This window comes from Mustela putorius, unplaced genomic scaffold (genome assembly GCF_011764305.1).
Source record: "Mustela putorius furo isolate JIRA1106 unplaced genomic scaffold, ASM1176430v1.1 tig00000083_pilon_pilon_pilon, whole genome shotgun sequence".
Classification (NCBI taxonomy): domain Eukaryota; kingdom Metazoa; phylum Chordata; class Mammalia; order Carnivora; family Mustelidae; genus Mustela; species Mustela putorius.
In genome coordinates, this window is record NW_025421273.1 from 43,444,657 (window position 1) to 43,462,941 (window position 18,285).

Below are 18,285 nucleotides of genomic sequence, written 5' to 3' on the forward strand. Positions count from 1 at the left end.
TATTTTTGTTGCATGAGTAGTGTAGGATTTCTATCTCAAATCCTGCAATTGAAAAACCAATCTCGAGTTCAAAATTCATACTTCGTTGCATTATAGCTGATTCTTGAAATATTACCCATGTTGATCTACTGGTATATTAGTCAGGACTTTTTGGTTGGGAGGGACAGGAGCCTAATTCAAGACACCTTAGCAAGAATGGACGATTCCCTGGCTGAGTAGCCAAATCAAAGGACAAATGACCCCATAATGAGAACACTGTCAGAAGTCCTTCATCTCCCTCTCTCATGTCCTTTCCTTCTTGGGGGTTGGCATCCTTCTCTCTTCTGTAGAAGAAAGATTTCTCTCTTTCAAGTCCAGTTTTTAAAATCCTCGAGATGGATTCCAGCCTATATGGCCCTCTTGCTCTCATCCCTCAGATCAGCAAAGCCCCAAGTTTTCACATTAGTAAAGGCAGTTAAGATGTCTGTTTTCTTTCTATTTTTAAGCCAATCAATATGCATGAAAATTTAAATTTGTAGGTCCCCCCCTCAAAAGGGAACATCTGAGAGCCCCTAAGTAAACATGCACAGAAGTTGAGGGAGATGAGTTTGCTCCTAAGAGGGGAAGTCATTCCGTTTATTATGCCACAAAATAGCTTCCATGATAGTTTTGACTTCATTGCTTTAAATTTTTATCTTTCGTAGACATGCACTGTTTACATAGTGTCGGGATTTCTCAACCTCAGGACTGTTGACACTTCGGGTCAAGTAATTCTTTTCTGTGGTGGGGTGTTCTGTGCAATGTAGAATGTTCCTTGGCCTCTCCCCACTAGAAAATAGTAACTCCCTTGTCCCCAGGCTTATGACAGCAAAACTGCCTCCAGACATTGCCAAATGGCCCCAGCAAGTGGCAGGCAAAATTCCTCTCCTTTCCCTCTTCTGAAAAGCACTGATATGAACCTCTACTAGATAACTGGGCTGAAGACATGAAGCATAAATAGCAAGGATTTTGAAAGAGAAGTAGTATGAGGGACATAAAGTTCCCTCAATTTTAGAAAATCGTCTCGAGATTTTCACCAGAGCTGCAAGTTGTGTAGATAAACTCTAAATTAGTTTATGTCTAGTTTGGCTTTTCACACGTTGAGAATCAAGATTGCCCCACTAGCTCACGTTGTTGGTGAAACACTTGTAAGAACTGCCCCCAAGGGTTTCTCTCAGAGACTTACTTACTCACAAACCAAACACCAATTGTATTTTTTGAAAGCTTGTACTTTTTCAAAAGCAAAATTCAAGGATTCAAACAAACATAAACAATTTTTTATCCATTTTTGATGCCACAACAAAGTTCGGGTTTTTTGTACATGGCTTCATGTTGGGTTTTTTTGCTGGGTTTGGTTTTGAGGTTTTGGGTTTGTTTTGTTTTGTTTTGTTTTTGGTTTGTTAGCACATCCAAGTGCCACGTGTACCATTATTTACTAAAATGTTTTTCTTTAAAATGTTTATTTTGAAATGAAATTTTTTTTCCTGCAATACATGAGGCCAGTCAAATACCCTTAAAATAAGTTTGTAACATTTAACAAAAAATTTCATCTTCATTACACCTAAGGTGATGACTTTGCACAAAGTGCACAAAGAGGAGGATGTATCAGACTTGGAAAACACCACGTTAATACATTTGATCCTAAAACCAAACACAGTGTGCCATTTTAAAATGTGTCATAAAATGCTTTTTCTTATGTAATTAAAATAGTTTGAATAATGTAACACTATTAAATGGGAAAATGCTAATATTTATGCACATGTTATAGGAGCCTCTTAAATATCCATAATTTATTTTCTGAGTATTTTCAATTTATTTAACATAAACTTTTCAATACAATTTTTAACAAAGTAGGCTTATGTAAAATAAAATATATGCCAACACTTTTTTGTATATTACACACTAATGATGAAATTGTTTTTCAAATTCCTCAGGGGTTCAAGAGATTGCTTAATACTGTGAAAGAGGCTTTCAGGACAAGAAATCTTAGGAAACTGTACTCAAGGTCAAGGCCTCACCAGGGTGTTCCTGAGCCTGGGATAAAACTTGATTTATTCCCTATTTTTCTACCTCTTTGCAGAATGATGTCTTAATATTTCTTGGCATCATTCCCTCAGAGAAGCTCACACCAGGCTGGGTATGTGTTAAGTATCCAACAAATAGTTCAATTGATTTTCAATTATTTCAATAGTTCAATTATTTTCTATTTAAGGAAGATCTACCTGTCCTAGAGAGGATTTAAAACTGCCACTGAATAAAATTGAATTGAATTGAATTTCAATTTCAATTATTGAAATTGAAATGAATTTCAGACAGACAGACAGACAGACACACACACACACACACACACACACACTCCAGCATGGATTCTGGCATTAACACATAGTCTTTTTAAAACAAGCAAATCAATAATGTATGCCTGTTTCTACTAAAAAATTTTACATTAAAAGCCCATCCTGTAACAAGCTGCAGAATATTGAAGACACCTGAAACTGAGTAATGTGTTCATGAAGACCCACTATAGTATTCTTTCCATTTTTATATGTTATGAACATTTACACTGGGTGGCTCAGTGGGGTAAGCCTCTGCCTTGGACTCAGGTCATGATCCCAGGGTCCTGGGATCGAGCCCTGCATCGGGCTCTCTGCTCAGTGGAGAGCCTGTTTTCCGTCTCTCTCTCCACCCACCTCTCTGCCTACTTGTGATCTCTGTCTGTCAAATAAATAAATAAAATCTTTTTTTAAATTTTTAAAAAATAAAAGAAGTAAAGAGATTATTTTTATTTTAAAAGAAAACAATTGTCTTTATGTAGTATACTTCTTAAAGGCCCTATTACAATTCCTAACCAAAATTTAGTGTTAAAATTCAAGACACAGCAATGATGTGAAAAAGCCACCATTCACATGATTAATAGCCAAGACTTCTTTGCCAACAGGATTAGTATGCTGCAACTACTTTCTTGAACAAGAGGGCTGCAGTGTTTTACAGGCACATTTAAATAGATTGAATGTCATTTTTTAAACCTCTTCTGTCTAAGCCCCCACCAATAGCTGAAGACTAAGTATAATATTTTGAAATGGAAAGGTTTTTTTTTACCCTACAATAGTTGCCAGAGCCAAAATTCAAATCTTACCCATCCAAATCCAAGCTAACAAGGTTTGATGACATGAATCAGCTACGTAGCTTCGGTGAAAAAGAACAATTTATGGTCTTGAAGCCCATGGAAGCCACTTGCATTGACACTGACTCACAGACATTTAACTTCACTTTGCCTATTTAAAGACCAGAACCACCCATCGACATGTTCCCCCCCCCCCAAAAAAAATCTATAAACAGTTTATCCCTGGGACAGCTGAGTGGCTCAGTTGACTAAGAACTGCCTTCAGTTCGGGTCGGGTCATGATCCCAGGGGCGGGGATCGAGCCCTGCATTGGACTACTTGCTCAACGGGGAGCCTGTTCCTCCACCTGCCACTCTCCCTGCGTGGTTCTCTCTCTCTCTGACAAATAAATAAATAAAATCTTAAAAAAAAAAATTTATCCTTGACTCATACATTAACCATGATATTTCCCATGTGTCCCCAGGATTCTAGAGTTTTATTTGCCCACAAATTTAGTGTCCCATTAAAGTAATGTTTGGTCCTTTCTGTGTGCCCTTGGCAAAACCATCTGAAGTTTAAATAAATGTTAACACAATTATTCATTGAATTAGTTAATCCATGATGCTTGTATTATAATCCCAACTCATCTCCCTTAAGATCTAAGACATCTCTAATAAAATATAGAAAGTATGGATCCAACAAGTTAAGACTTGCATCCTTAGAGGCATTTCTGATCAAATTTGAATAAAAAGATAAAAACTGCCTGTGGGTAAGAATTGTCAAAGGCAGTTCCCATAACCAAAATACCATGGTTAGATATGAGTTCTATTTTTAAAAAAACCTATTTATAAAAGACAGTTTGTTTTCTAAAATCTTCAAGAGAGCAATATTTACTTTTTCTAATTGTTAATTAGAAAAAGTTATACTTCAGTGAATGATTAACAAGAGTTTAAATAAATGTAATTATAAATGTTCAGAGAGTAACATTATGATCATATTTAAACAGCTTGATTTGATACAGATACTTTCATACACGGAAAATTTGGCCCAACTAGAGATCAGAAAATACTATAAACACTGAAAGCCGTACTAGATATGATGCAATAAATGAACTGAGGAAAACTTTACATTTGCTGGTAGAGTACAATAAGCCATTTACCTGTATATAAAAAATTAATTGCATATGAAAAATCTTACTGAGAAAACTCAACACTCATTTAGTCTATGTTCAAAGAAGAGGGAAACATTAAACCATTAAACATGAAGGATTCTGTTGCTGAAAAGTGGTAGGAAGCGGAGAAAAGATCCGGACCTTCTAACTTCTTCACCAGGAAAGAGTGACTCACTGACGTCATTCAAGTGGTTCCTGGGCGATCTTCCGGAAAATATTTGGGGGATGTCTCCCAGCTGAGGAAACCCCGATCTTTAGTACTGGGGGCAGTGTACTGAAGGGTTCTTCATAGTGTCATATCTTGACCAGAGATTATGTGACTAAATCTTTAAAAAGAGGGCTGGGGCTTTACCGCTATCATTCTTTTATGTTATCTGTATATGTATTGTATGTCTCCTGCTTTTCCCTTTGAATATCAACATACTGGGACACCTGGGTGACTCAGTGGGTTAATGCCTCTGCCTTCGGCTCAGGTCATGATCCCAGGGTCCTGGGATCGAGCCCCACATTGGGCTCTCTGCTCAGCCAGGAGCCTACTTCCTCCTCTCTCTCTGCCTGCCTCTCTGCTTACTTATGATCTCTCTCTGTCAAATTAAAAAAAAAAAATCTGAATATCAACATACTACTATGGAGTAAAAAGGCATCCTTTTTTTTTTTTCCCCTAAGATTTTATGTATTTATTTGACACACAGAGATTACAAGCTGGGGGAGCAGCAGGCAGACCCGCTCAGCGGGAAGCCTGATGCAGGGCTGGATCCGAGGACCCTGCTATCATGACCTGAGCAGAAGGCAGACACTTACCACCCAGGCGCCCCCAAAAGGCATTCTTTAATAGACAATGGAATCTAGAATAACAACATTTCATTAAAGATGTCATTTATTTATTTGACAGAGAGAGAGAGAGAGATCACAAGGAGGCAGAGAGGCAGGCAGGGGGTAGGGGGAAGCAGGCTCCCCGCTGAGCAGAGAGCCCAATGTGGGGCTCAATCCCAGGACCCTGAGATCATGACCTGAGCCAGAGGCAGAGGCTTTAACCCACTGAGCCACCCAGGCACCCCTTAAAGTATTTTCATCAAGCTTTCCACCATGCTCTGCTTAGTTGTTAGTTCAGTTCTTCTTTGTATAAATATTTCTCAAACCAGCTGATGAATGAATAAGACTATTAATTCATTGTGATATTGGTAACAGATAATTCAGCAATTGGATAAACACTGCAATTTCCAGGGCACCTGGGTGGCTCAGTGGCTTAAGCCTCTGTCTTCGGCTCAGGTCGTGATCTCAGGGTCCTGGGATTGAGCCCCATATCGGGCTCTCTGCTCAGCAGGGAGCCTGCTCCCCCCCACCCCTGCCTGCCTCTCTGCCTACTTGTGATCTCTGTCTGTCAAATAAATAAATAAAATCTTAAAAAAAAAACACACGCACACACACACAAAAAACACTGTAATTTCCAGAATTAAGGGCATTTATTAAAAGCCTGAAATATTTTTAGGTAATTTAAAAAAAAATTTTTTTTTAATGTATCTGAGAGAGAGAGCACGAATAGGGGCAGAGGAGCAGAGGGAGAAGGACAAGCAGACTCCACGGTGAGCAAGGAGCATGATATAGGGCTTCATCCCAGGACCCCGAGATTGTGACCTGAACCAAATGAGCCAGCCAGGTACCCCTAGAATAACAATTTTTTACTTAAGTTTCAGTTTTTTTTCCTTTGAGATTTTTGGAACTTTAGAGAAACTAAAGAGTAACAGCGTACAACAATTAAATTAGCAGACAGAAAACATTTGTTTCTACCAATTCTTGACTTTTTTAAACTACAAAAATAGGGACACCTGGGCAGCTCAGTGGGTGAAGTGTCTGCCTTGGGCTCAGGTCATGGTCTCAGGGTCATCCGGCTTCCTTGCTCAGTAGGGAGCCTGCTTCTCCCTCTGTCTGCTGCTCCCCCTGTTTGTGCGCGCGCGCGCTCTCTCTCTCTCTCTGACAAATAAATAAATAAATAAATAAAATCTTAAATAAATAAATTATAAAAAGAATGCATTTTTAATGCAAAACACTCAAGCAATACAGAGAGACATAAAGTAAAAAATGAACAGTCTCCTTTTTCCTTGCTTCCCCCCACACCAATGTCCAAATACTTTTCTATGTGCATATGAACACATACATACAATTACTTCTTTCACAAAATTTGCATCATATTCTTACATTAAGTTTTGATTATCGTCTCTGATAAATTGAAATCCAAAAATATCCTGCTTTTATCCCTATCTTCTCTTCTCTTTCCTATTAGAGGTTATAGTTCATCTGAAGGCAGGAGCTATCTTGTGAACGTTGTTTTCTTTTTCCGAACGCCTACCAAAGTGCTTTGTATATGTTAAATAAGGATTTGTAGACTTGAATTTAAACAATTGTTAGTGTGAATGAATGCAGAGTGCAGAGAAGGACATCATAATAGCTGGGGATTGAAGGAAAGAGGTCAAATGATATTTTGCAACTTGCTTTTGCTGTTGTGTGTAATTTCTATAAGGGAGGAAAAAAAATAAGCAGAAGGTAATGCTGGTGAATTCTTGGTTTGTCTGGGTACTGCTGTGGTGTCCCAACTGGTAAGGGTGCATGACGGTGTCAACGCCAGGACTCACAGCTCAGCTCTTCCCTGAGAGTGTCGCTGGGATCCGAAATCACATGGCTTTTAGGGCGTGCTGGCCCTTGTTTTGGGGCCTCTGTGTCGATGGCATAAAAGTATGCTTCAAAGGCATACAGATTAAGGTGCATAATGTCCTAGAAATGACAGCAAATGAGGAAGCCGAAAGACTTCATTCTAATTCTAGCTTTGCCCCTGAGACCTTGGGCAAGTCCCTTATGTCTTGGGCTTGGGCATCTCATCCACAAAGAGGAGATTTTTGAAGGTTGGGTCAAGTTCAAGGTCCAGGTCCAGGGCCAAGTCTCAGGTCCATCCTCTAACCCAACATAGCAGGCAAGAGCACAGAACTTGGAGCAATAGGGTACCTGGGTGGCTCAGTCATTAAGTGTCTGCCTTCGGCTCAGGTCATGATCCCAGGGTCCTGGGATTGAGTCCCGCATCAGGCTCCCTGCTCAGTGGGGATCCTATTTCTCCCAGTCCTACTTCCCCGGCTTGTGTTCCCTCTTGCTGTCTTTCTTTCTCCAAAAAATAAATAAATTAAATCTTAAAAAAGTAAAAAAAAAGAACTTGGAGCAATACAGCATGCTGATTTGGTTTGTGAAACTGGGCAGGTTATTTATTTAACCTTCTTCCCCCTTGGTCTCCTCTCCTCTAAAGTAGAATGCTTATTAGAGTACCTACCATAATTCTCTTGAATGAGGATTAAATGAGATAGTATGTGGGAAGCACTTTAGAACAGTGCCCAGCACATCAGGCACGAGATCCGTGTTAGTTCTTATGACTATTTATATGATTCATTTTCTATGGTCCTGTAATTTCATCACTGTTCCGTTCTATCTGATCATGAAAGTCACTCATCTTTAAGGACCATTTCATTGTGATTTTCTTGGAAATTGTGCTGTGGGGAATGCTCTCTTCCCATCTTGGCTTTAACATTTACAACAGTGTAAAGATCTGGATCCTCAGTCAAGATGGTCAAGTGTGGACGTGGTCCCTAAGGGCTCATTTAGCCTCTGACACCAGTGAGGACAATATCTAATGCCAGCTTTGCGGGTTCTCAGAAAGAAGCCCAGGGAATTACACATGAATGTTCCATGCCATGCTGGGCACTTGGACAATCACATGGCTTTTTGAAAACCCCAAATTTCCTGGAAAGTCCTCCTTGAACTTTGTAGGTGATCCTGAATTTCAGACATAATAAATATTTTCTCAGCATGTGAGAGTAGGCTACAATACCGTCATTCTATCACTCTTCAGCTCTTTTAATCAATTCCAAGCAAGTACAGCAGAAATTAATTTAACATATAACTTTAAAACAGTATGTTATGGTTCGTGTCCAATGGTCCTCAACTGCTTCAAAATTTAGAAGTGATGGGATGGGGCACCTGGGTGGCTCAGTCAGTTAAGCATCTGCCTTCAGCTCAGTTCATGATCTCAGGGTCCCAGGATTGAGTCCCGCATCAGGCTTTCTGCTCAGTGGGGCGTCTGCTTCTCCCTCTCCCTCTGCTCCTTCCCACTGCTCATGTGCTCTCTCTCTCAATAAGTAAATTTAAAAAAAAAAAAAAAAAAAAAAAGAGCTGATGGGACATACAGAAAGCAGGATGGTTTGGTAAGGTGATCAGAGATGCCTGAGTTCAAATATAGCTTTCCCCGTGTTCAGCCTCTATGAATTTCAGTTTCTTTTCTAAAATGGAAAAAATGACATCTGCTTCGCGGGGGCTATGCGACCAATATCGTCTGTCAGGTGACCAGCTAACTAGCTGATCCCTACTGGGCATTCACTCAGCAAGGATTCTATGCCAGGCTTTTCTCTGTACAATTGTGAACAAGACAGATAGTAAGCCCTCGAGAAGCTCATAGGCCAGGCACAGTTCTACAATGCATGGGCCTGAGACATACAACCTAGGGGACCCTCTGTGAGAAAATGCCCCCAAAAGTATGGACACAGGGGCGCCTGGGTGGCTCAGTGGGTTAAAGCCTCTGCCTTCGGCTGGGGTCATGATCCCAGGGTCCTGGGATCGAGCCCTACGTCGGGTTCTCTGCTCATCAGGGAGCCTGCTTCCTCCTCTCTCTCTGCCTGCCTCTCTGCCTACTTGTGATCTCTGTCTGTCAAATAAATAAAATCTTAAAAAAAAAAATGCTTCTAAATACAATCTGGCTTCCAACCCACTTAGAACATTTTATAGGGACCCGCGCAAGTGAGGGGTTCATGGAAAATCGGCCTTTGTTGCCGGGCCTAAAACTAGTAGGTCTTATTTTCATATTGGAATAATGGTGTTATTTGTAACTTCCACAGTGGCTTCTGCATTGACTGTTCCTTCCTAAATCCTCAGGAAAAGCTGCAAGTCACTCATCCTGGCCATTTTAGCTTCAATTATACTCTGAGATATGGTCCTTTTGCATGAAAAAATTACCAACAGGATCCCAATTGTTAATGTAATAATAACAGGAAGCTGAAAATACCATTCCGACCTCTGGAGAGTTGGCACGTCAATGTTCTCCTCGCGCAAGGAAATTGAACTTTAGTTAAGCATCAATTTGCTGCTATTGATTTCTTCAAAGCTCCCTTCCAATGTGGGAAACCCACAAGTGCTTCACTTAATTAATGATGAGCTTTATTCTAGACCTCTTTTCCCCTCTGCATTGCCAGTTTAGACTCTGACTCAAGCATTAGTTGAATTTAGTAATAATATCATTGAAATTAGAATTCTGTAACAATGTTAAAACCATGGGTTTTTTGGTTTTGTTTTGTTTTTTAAGATTTTATTTATTTATTTGACAGACAGAGATCACAAGCAGGCAGAGAGGCAGGCAGAGAGAGAGGAAGAAGCAGGCTCCCTGCCGAGCAGAGAGCCCGATGTGGGGCTCGATCCCAGGACCCTGAGATCATGACCAGAGCCAAAAGCAGAGGCTTAACGCACTGAGCCACCCAGGTGCCCTGGTTGTGGAATTTTAAAATAAATTTTCTTTAACAGTTTTTATTTGATTCTTTATGAAATAATTTTAACAATAATCATGTTCAGAGTTCCCATGAAGATATTTCCACCACAATGTGACTAAAATCATGCACGGCTTTGGAAATTTAGCTTTTGACAAAGGATGCGGGGGCTCCTTAAATATGGACACGTGTGATGTGCTAGGATTTTTATTCCGTCTTCAACCCGTGCCCTCCACAAGCATCCCACCATGTCCTCCTGACCTCTACCCCCACTTACATCTTGTTTCTAAAGTTGTGCCTGCTATCTTATTTGCTTCCTATCATTCAGAGAACTTATCTGAGTCTGGTCTTCCAGAGGCATCCAAGAAAGCTGCTACATTAGAGAAAAGGAGGAACAGAATGAGATATTCGGCCCCTGGCTGTCTCTCAGTGACATCAGGCCCTGATAGCTGGTTCAGAAAGAAAAAGCGGCTGACTTCCCCTTTAAGCTACTGAACCTAAAGAACAAAGGTTGAAGCTCCCTTAAATCAATCATTCCAAAGGTAGATGGCCTTGTACAAGATAGAGGGTAACCTTGAAAATCGCACAAGGACTATTGTGCAAGGTTGCAGGGCCCAGGCTGAACTCCTGCACCCCATTTTAGTTCTCCCAGTAGACCTCCTTTATGAGTGTCAGACCGAAGGACACACCTAGATATCTCTGTTCCATCAAGATCTATGTCTAACTCACTAACTCGGAGCAATACTTTTTACCTTATTACTTGGCAAACAGGATCAAGCTATAACCCTAAGGGCCACTCGAAGCCCCTCCCCCACGGTCCCCACAGGAGAGTGGAGAGCGGTCTTCAGTCCAGAGCAAAGATAACCCTAGATACCTCGATAGCCTCTGCAAATAGTAGCAAAGGTGAAAGACACACTGTGAATACGAAGGTCACCTTGGGGCATGACCACACACGTGTGTATGTAACTATATATGCGCATCTCCAGAAAAGTCTCTTGGAAGGGAATTGCAAATATACGTTGTCTGTTGTCTTCTAAGCGGTCCTTGTTTCTCATTAAAATGCTGATGCAACCAAGATTTTATCATAGGTTACATCACTTTCATATTGTCACTGAACTAGGCACTAGAACATCTGTCTTGAAATCCCCTTCTCCATTTTTTGTTCCTAGGATGACGGATGTGATAAGCACTTCCCGATGCCATCTCTTCCCTTTAGTGTCTGATGACATCGTATGTGCGAGGCAGCTGGTTTGTGACTTGGAATCTGGCTTGTTTAGTGCTTTACGGTTTTCACATCAGAGGGCCCCACAGCCCTGAAGAGACGTATGGATCGCTGTGGTTTTTGTGAATGAAATTACTGAGGTTAGCAGGGGATTAAGGCACAGATCAGAATAGAGCTAAGAATGCTGCCTTTGGGTTCTAATGATTGCTTTTGTATCAAATCAGGGAAAAAAAAAAAAAAAAGCAGTCTTCAAGTCTTTCTATGGGGATTCCAGCCCCAGAAAAGCCCACAAAGAGCAACTAAGTCCACTTGAGGTGAAGGCTGTCCCAGGCTCCCCTGTGATTCCTTCCAGAAGCTGAAGTCAGGCGGCGGCCTGAAACTTCCCCAGAAGGAGACCATTCTTAAGTATCCTCGGGAATGTTTGGGTGCTAAATGATTCTGGGATCTTCCAGTGAAAATTGAGTAAGGACTGGTGGAACATAGGTAATACTTCAAAGCATCTGCTCCTTCCGAAAATCTTTCAGGGGGTGATTTAAATGAGCTATTTTGCGTAAAGCAAGGAGGCATCCATCAGTCTGGGAATCCTTTCTTCCTATGTTAACACCTATCTCTCCCCATCCTAGTCCAATGTATGGGACATTTTCAGTGTCCACAGGATCTATTAGGTTGTTGTTGTTGCTTTAAAGATTCCTTTATTTATTTGAGAGAGAGAGCACACATCCACGCACATGCACACGAGCAAGGGAGGAGCAGAGGGAAGGGGGTCAAGCAGACTCCCGGAACCGGAAGCTGGTCGGTCGTGGGGCTCCATCCCAGGAGCCCAAGATCATGACCTGAGCTGAAATCAAGCTTCCGACCCTCAACCGACTGAGCCACCCAGATGCCCCAGGATCTATTAGGTTTGAACCATTGCTCAGATTTGATGGTTTCTGGCCTACATAAAGGCATTTCAGATCATTCAACCCAATATAAAATATTTCTAATGAGCAAACGACAAGCTATGGAACAGAACAGAAAGCAGATACTGTGAGTTAAAAATAGTAAGGGTTTGTGGGCACCTGGGTGGCTCAGGGGGTTAAGCCTCTGCCTTTGGCTCAGGTCATAATCTCAGGGTCCAGGGACCAAGCCCCGCATCGGGCTCTCTGCTCAGCAGGGAGCCTGCTTCCCCTCTCACTCTGCCTGCCTCTCTGTCTACTTGTGATCTCTCTCTCTCTGTCAAATAAGTAAAATTTTTTAAAAAATAGTAAGGGTTTGTGCACTTGTTTTAGAAACACCAAAGAGAGGAGAAATTGCAACACCTGGGAGGAGACATCAAGAGGCAAGCAAGTCTGAGGGGAAGAGATGCTGTCACACAGATAAAGGACAATTCTAAGCCTGTCCAGGTCACAAGGTGACCTTGAGCATTAACTAGCCTCGAGTCCTTAATTGTAGGCCTTGATATTTTTTCTTCCTGATATAGCTTGTGGCTCTTCACCAAACTTTTCTTTTTCTTTTTTTTTTTTTTTTATATTTTATTTATTTGACAGACAGAGATCACAAGCAGAGAGACAGGCAGAGAGAGAGGGGGGAAACAGGCTCCCCGCTGAGCAGAGAGCCCCGGGATCATGACCCGAGCCGAAGGCAGAGGCTTTAACCCACTGAGCCACCCAGGCTCCCCACCAAACTTTTCACTAATTTTTCACTTAATGACCTACTTTATGCCATTTTATATTTATATTTATATTTTATGCCATTTATATTTTCACACATTCAGTCTTATTTTCTCAATAAGATGATTGGCTCCTGAAGGCACATTCTCCTGCCATTTATTTCAGCCTCTCCGGGCAGGGCAAATCAAGCATTAAGTAAGCACTCAGTGCATACCTATTAAACAGACTGGAAACCTATCCTGAGGCTCTGTTATCAGAAAGCTCAACTGGAAATATAAATTCTGGGAGGACCAATAGTAATAACAGGCATCTTTGAGCACTACCTCCTACATGCCTTATGGTCTGCTACATATTTAATATATACGTTAGCATTGTATCTAACAACTTTACAAAGGGCATTAGAATTAACTTCATTTCACAGCTGAAGATACTAAGAGATTTCAGAAAGGTGAAGTGAATTGTCCAAGGCCACATGGTAAGTTCCTGAACTTCAAGCCCGAACCCAAAACCCACACTCTTTCCTGCTTTGTATAGTCCCTGCCACCCTTCTTTAATAAGGGTAATAATAACTGTTATATTAATAATAATAGGGTTATAAAAGAAGAGTTTTAAAAATAAAATCGTCTTAATAATAATAATGTTATAAAAATAATAGTCATAGTAGTAATAATAATGGCTTATGTAGGAGTTACTCCATGCCAGATACTGTTCTAAAGTCCTTTACATATATTAATTCAGTCAGTCTTCAGAAGTCTAGAAGGTGGGCTCTATTATCCATTTACAGGATTTTGAGAGTGCATTATCTTGGACTTCTAAGTTAGGGCTAAAAGGAGATTCCATAGAACAATGAAAGATCAGGACTCTCTGCCTGCCCCTTGACAATCATATAGGAGAGGCTTTCTGTTGAAGGCACAGGAAAAGGCAGACAGAGAACAGACTTTGAGATCATCAGGGTTCCCTGATAGCTCTCCCCTGGGTCACCCTGTGTGTCACTAGTTTGTCCATGAAAAGACTTTCTACCAGCCAAATTACAATACGTGTGAGTAAGGACAAGAAAGATTAATGATATTTTCTTCTTATCAGGCTCATTCAAAAGTTTGGCATAACTACAACACAAATTTCCGCCCACATCAGAAGGGTTTGGTGTCAATCACATTGGGATCCCATTGGATTGAGCCAAACAGATCTGAAAACATGGTGGATATACTCAAGTGTCAACAGTCCATGGTTTCAGTGCTCGGGTGGTTTGCCAACCCTATCCACGGGGATGGAGACTATCCAGAGATGATGAAAAAGAAGTCGTTCTCCATTCTGCCCCTTTTCTCTGAAGCAGAGAAGAAGGATGTGAGGGGCACCGCTGACTTCTTTGCCTTTTCCTTTGGACCCAACAATTTCAAGCCCCAGAACACCATGGCTAAAATGGGACAAAATGTGTCACTCAATTTAAGAGAAGTGCTGAATTGGATTAAACTGGAATATGACAACCCTCGGATCTTGATTGCTGAGAATGGTTGGTTCACAGACAGTCATGTGAAGACAGAAGACACCACAGCCATCTACATGATGAAGAATTTCCTCAACCAGGTTCTTCAAGGTTGGTTGCACATTAGCTCGATTTTTTAGACCTTTGAATACTTATACCATAGGACACTTAAAGTCATCTTCAGACATGATTATGGTTGTTGGGTTTTCCCATTGACCTATGTTAATGTTTATGTTAATTTTATGTTACTCTCATGTCCTTTTTAAATAAAAGTTTGGGTACAGAATAATACTAGACTGTAGATATATACCCTTAATTGGCAACAAGGGGCTTATCATGCTTTTTTTTTTAAGATTTTAAAAATGTATTTATTTATTTGAGAGGGGGGGTGCAGAGGGAGAGGAAGAAAGAGATTCTCAAGCAGATTTCGAGCTGAGCAGAGAGCCCCCTGCAGAGCTCCATCTCACAACCCTGAGATCATGACCTGAGCCAAAACCAAGAGTCAGACTCTTAACCGACTGAGCCACCCAGGCACCCTGATGCTATCTCATTCTTTTTAAAAGAACGTATACTACAAGAGATATTCCCCAAAGTTTTCTAACAGTAGTAACGTGGTCTAAGATGCTGAAAGCTTTTCCTGAAATTGTGCTTTTTTTAAGGATACCTGGGTGGCTCAATCGTTGAGCATGCCACTCTTGATTTCGGCTCAGGTTGTGATCTCAGGGTCGTGGGTTCAAGCCCCATAACGGGTTCCATGCTCAGCGGGGAGTCTGCTTCTCTCCTTCTCCTCTTCCCCTTCCCCCAGTTGATCTCCAAATAAATAAATCTTAAAAAAAAAAAAAGAAAGAAAGAAATTGTGCTCTTTTTATTCTATTACATGACTAAATGGTGAAAAGGTCTGAAGACAAACAATGAGCCATGAATGGCAAAGCTGAGTAATTTCTGTTGCTCCTGGATATTTCTCTGATCCCTACTAAGCCCCTCCTTCCTTTTCCACTACTCAAGTAGTGACATCTACAGGTGGCTGATTGAAATAATGAAGCAGAAGATAAGACCACGTTGTGGTAGGTCTTTCCCCTACAGAGCTTGGCTCCATTTCACCAAAGAAATTCTCAGCAGATCTTTCTAGAAGTTTGTAGCTCTCTTTAGAAGTCACATGCCAGGATGCCTGGGTGGCTCAGTTGGTGGGGCGGCTGCCTTCAGCTCAGGTCATGGTCCCAGGGTCCTGGGTTCAAGTCCCACCTCTGGTTCCTTGCTCAGCAGGGAGCCTGCTTCTCTCTCTGCCTCTGCCTGCTACTCTGCCTGCTTGTGTTCTCTCTGTCAAATTAATAAAGTCTTTGGAAAAAAAAAAAAGAAGTCATGTGCCTAGTGGAGCATGCAGCTATCTCTCTTTTTTTAGGATTTTATTTATGAGAGACAGAGTACGTGTGACTGGGGTCAGAGCAGAAGGAGAGGAACAAGCAGACTCTGTACTGACCACCAGAGTCTGTCACGGGACTCCATCTCAGAACCCTGAGATCATGACCCGAGTCAAAACCAAGAGTCAGCTGCTTAACCGACTGAGCCACCCAGGCACCCTTGAGGATGCAACTCTCGATCTTGGGGTGGTGAGCTCCAGTCCCATGATGGGAATATTTATTTACTCAAAAGTAAATAAACTAAAAATAAATAAATACACAAACTGATTAATTCATTAATTGATTATTTAAAATTTAGAAGTCGCAAGCCTAGAGGAAAGGTTCTGCTGGAGAACTTTCAGGGAGGGTCCTCGGGGAGAGCAAGATCTTGTTGCCCCAAACTTTGGGAAGAAGCAGCATGAAAATGAAAGCTTTTAAGAAAAGAAAAATAGTTTGAGGTTGATTTGGATATTTGTTACTTTTACTGTTGCTGTTGATTACCATATTTCATTTTTACCCAATTTCTAAAAGTTATTGAATCACAGGTGCCTGGCTGGTTCTGTCAGTAGAGCACGAGACTCTTGATCTTGGGATTGTAGGTTCAAGTCCTACATTGGATATAGAGATTACTTAAAAAAAAAAAAAAGTTATTATTGAATCAGAGTTTTTAATGCTAGAAAGATCCTGAGAGATGTTTTCCAACCTTTTCTGTTAAGAAACTTGCCCAAGAGCAGCCTCCTAGGAGCACAGCAGCCTCCTGTGCCCTGCCCCTCTGCTGGCGCATTCTCCCACAGCACTGTCCTTGTTTCTTCTTATATGTACGTTCACTTATGTTCATTCCCAAAGCTGATTTTTCAGTCCTTAAAGGGTAGTTTCATAGAAGATGAAATGGGACCTAACCCAAGCTTGAAATGAGACACTCTTGATCACGAACAGACATCTGCCTTGGTCCCAAAGGGTTCTGGGGGATTTCTATGTCTTCTGGTGCAGATTTGCACACTACTATTCTCAGGAATATTTTTAATTTTATTTTTTTAAGATTTTATTTATTTATTTGACAGAGATAGACATAGCAAGAGAGGGAACCCAACCAGGGGGAGTGGGATAAGGTGAAGCAGGCTTCCCGCTGATCGGGGAGCCGGATGAGGGACTTGATCCCAGGACCCTGGTATCATGACCTGTGCTGAACGCAAACGCCTAACGACTGAACCACCTGGGGCTCCAAAGAAGAATTTTAAACTTGACCCTTGAACCGTGTCTTTCCCTTGTTGTAGGTAAGGGGGAGGAGCATTCCGGATGAAAATAGCTGCCGCTTTTCAAGTAGCAATGGGAATTTTCTATTGTCTATCACAAGCCTGCAAATGAGGATAAAAGTCGTTTCCCCATATGCTCCCGGCAACACGTCCCCCGGTAGATTGTGAATCAGAAACACAAACCAGAGTGAACATCTCTGCTTTTCTTCCTCTGTGCAGCTATAAGGTTTGATGGAATACAAGTGTTTGGCTACACTGCCTGGTCCCTCCTGGATGGCTTTGAATGGCAGGATGCTTACGCCACTCGCCGAGGATTATTTTATGTGGATTTGAATAGTAAGCAAAAAGAAAGAAAGCCCAAGTCTTCGGCACTTTACTACAAACAGATCATACAGGAGAATGGTTTTACTTTCAAGGAGTCCACCCCAGATGTGCGGGGTCAGTTTCCCTGCGACTTCTCGTGGGGAGTCACCGAATCTGTCCTTAAGGTGAGTGACGGCTTATGAAGTAACTCTAAATGGGTGCAAATAGGTCACAGTGTTTTTTTTTTGTTTTGTTTTTTTAAGATTTTATTTATTTATTTGGCAGACACAGATCACAAGTAGGCAGAGAGGCAGTCAGAGAGATGGGGAAGCAGGCTCCCTGCTGAGCAGAGAGCCCAATGCGGGGCTCGATCCCAGCACCCTGAGATCATGACCCGAGCCAAAGACAGAGCTTTAACCCACTGAGCCACCCAGGCGCCCCAGGTCACAATATTTTATTTTGTGGACTTGATGACAGCCGTCAGACAATAGCAAATATGATTATTTGGAGGTTCTGGAGGGGAGTTGAGAGGAAGAGGAAGGAAGATGAGATTTGGTGCTTTCCCAGAGCCTTTCTTTCATATGCCAGAATTTCTCTTTGGCGATGGTGATGAGAGGCTGCCCTCAAGAAGTATATGGTCTAGGGCTCTCTGCTCAGCGGGGAGCCTGCTTCCTCCTCTCTCTCTCTCTCTGCCTGCCTCTCTGCCTACTTGTGATCTCTGTCAAATAAATAAATAAAATCTTTAAAAAAAAAAAAAGAAGTATATGGTCTAAAGGGATCTTAGTCATTGGTCAGTAGCATCAAAATCACAAATTTTTTTTCTAGATTATGTTTTGCCAAAAGCCAGTTATTGGTGGCCCTTGATTTAAGTGGTTCCTGTTCTTTGACAGGTTTGAAAAATTTGCCTTATCTCTGTATCCTCGTGAGGTCTCCCATTCTCATTCGTCACCTTCGTTACATTACTCCTTAAATGCCGCCTTCTCAATAAGGCTTCCCTCCACTCCAAAAAAAAAGAAAAAAAAAGAAGAAAAATCACAATCCTCTCATTCCCCTTTCTTCCCTGTTTCCCCTGTATATCCTATTCATCACTAGCTAACATACTATTATGTACTTCACACA

General features: G+C 41.4%; 1 protein-coding gene across 1 annotated transcript in view; it reads left to right on the plus strand.

Annotated features, from left to right (window-relative positions):
• Positions 1-18,285, plus strand: part of KLB (klotho beta) — a 35,689-nt gene that overhangs the window by 4,953 nt on the left and 12,451 nt on the right. The window contains exons 2-3 of the mRNA XM_013062211.2: positions 13,814-14,324; positions 17,083-17,351. Coding sequence (XP_012917665.1) covers positions 13,814-14,324; positions 17,083-17,351 — 780 coding nt within the window. The remainder of the gene's footprint in view (positions 1-13,813; positions 14,325-17,082; positions 17,352-18,285) is intronic.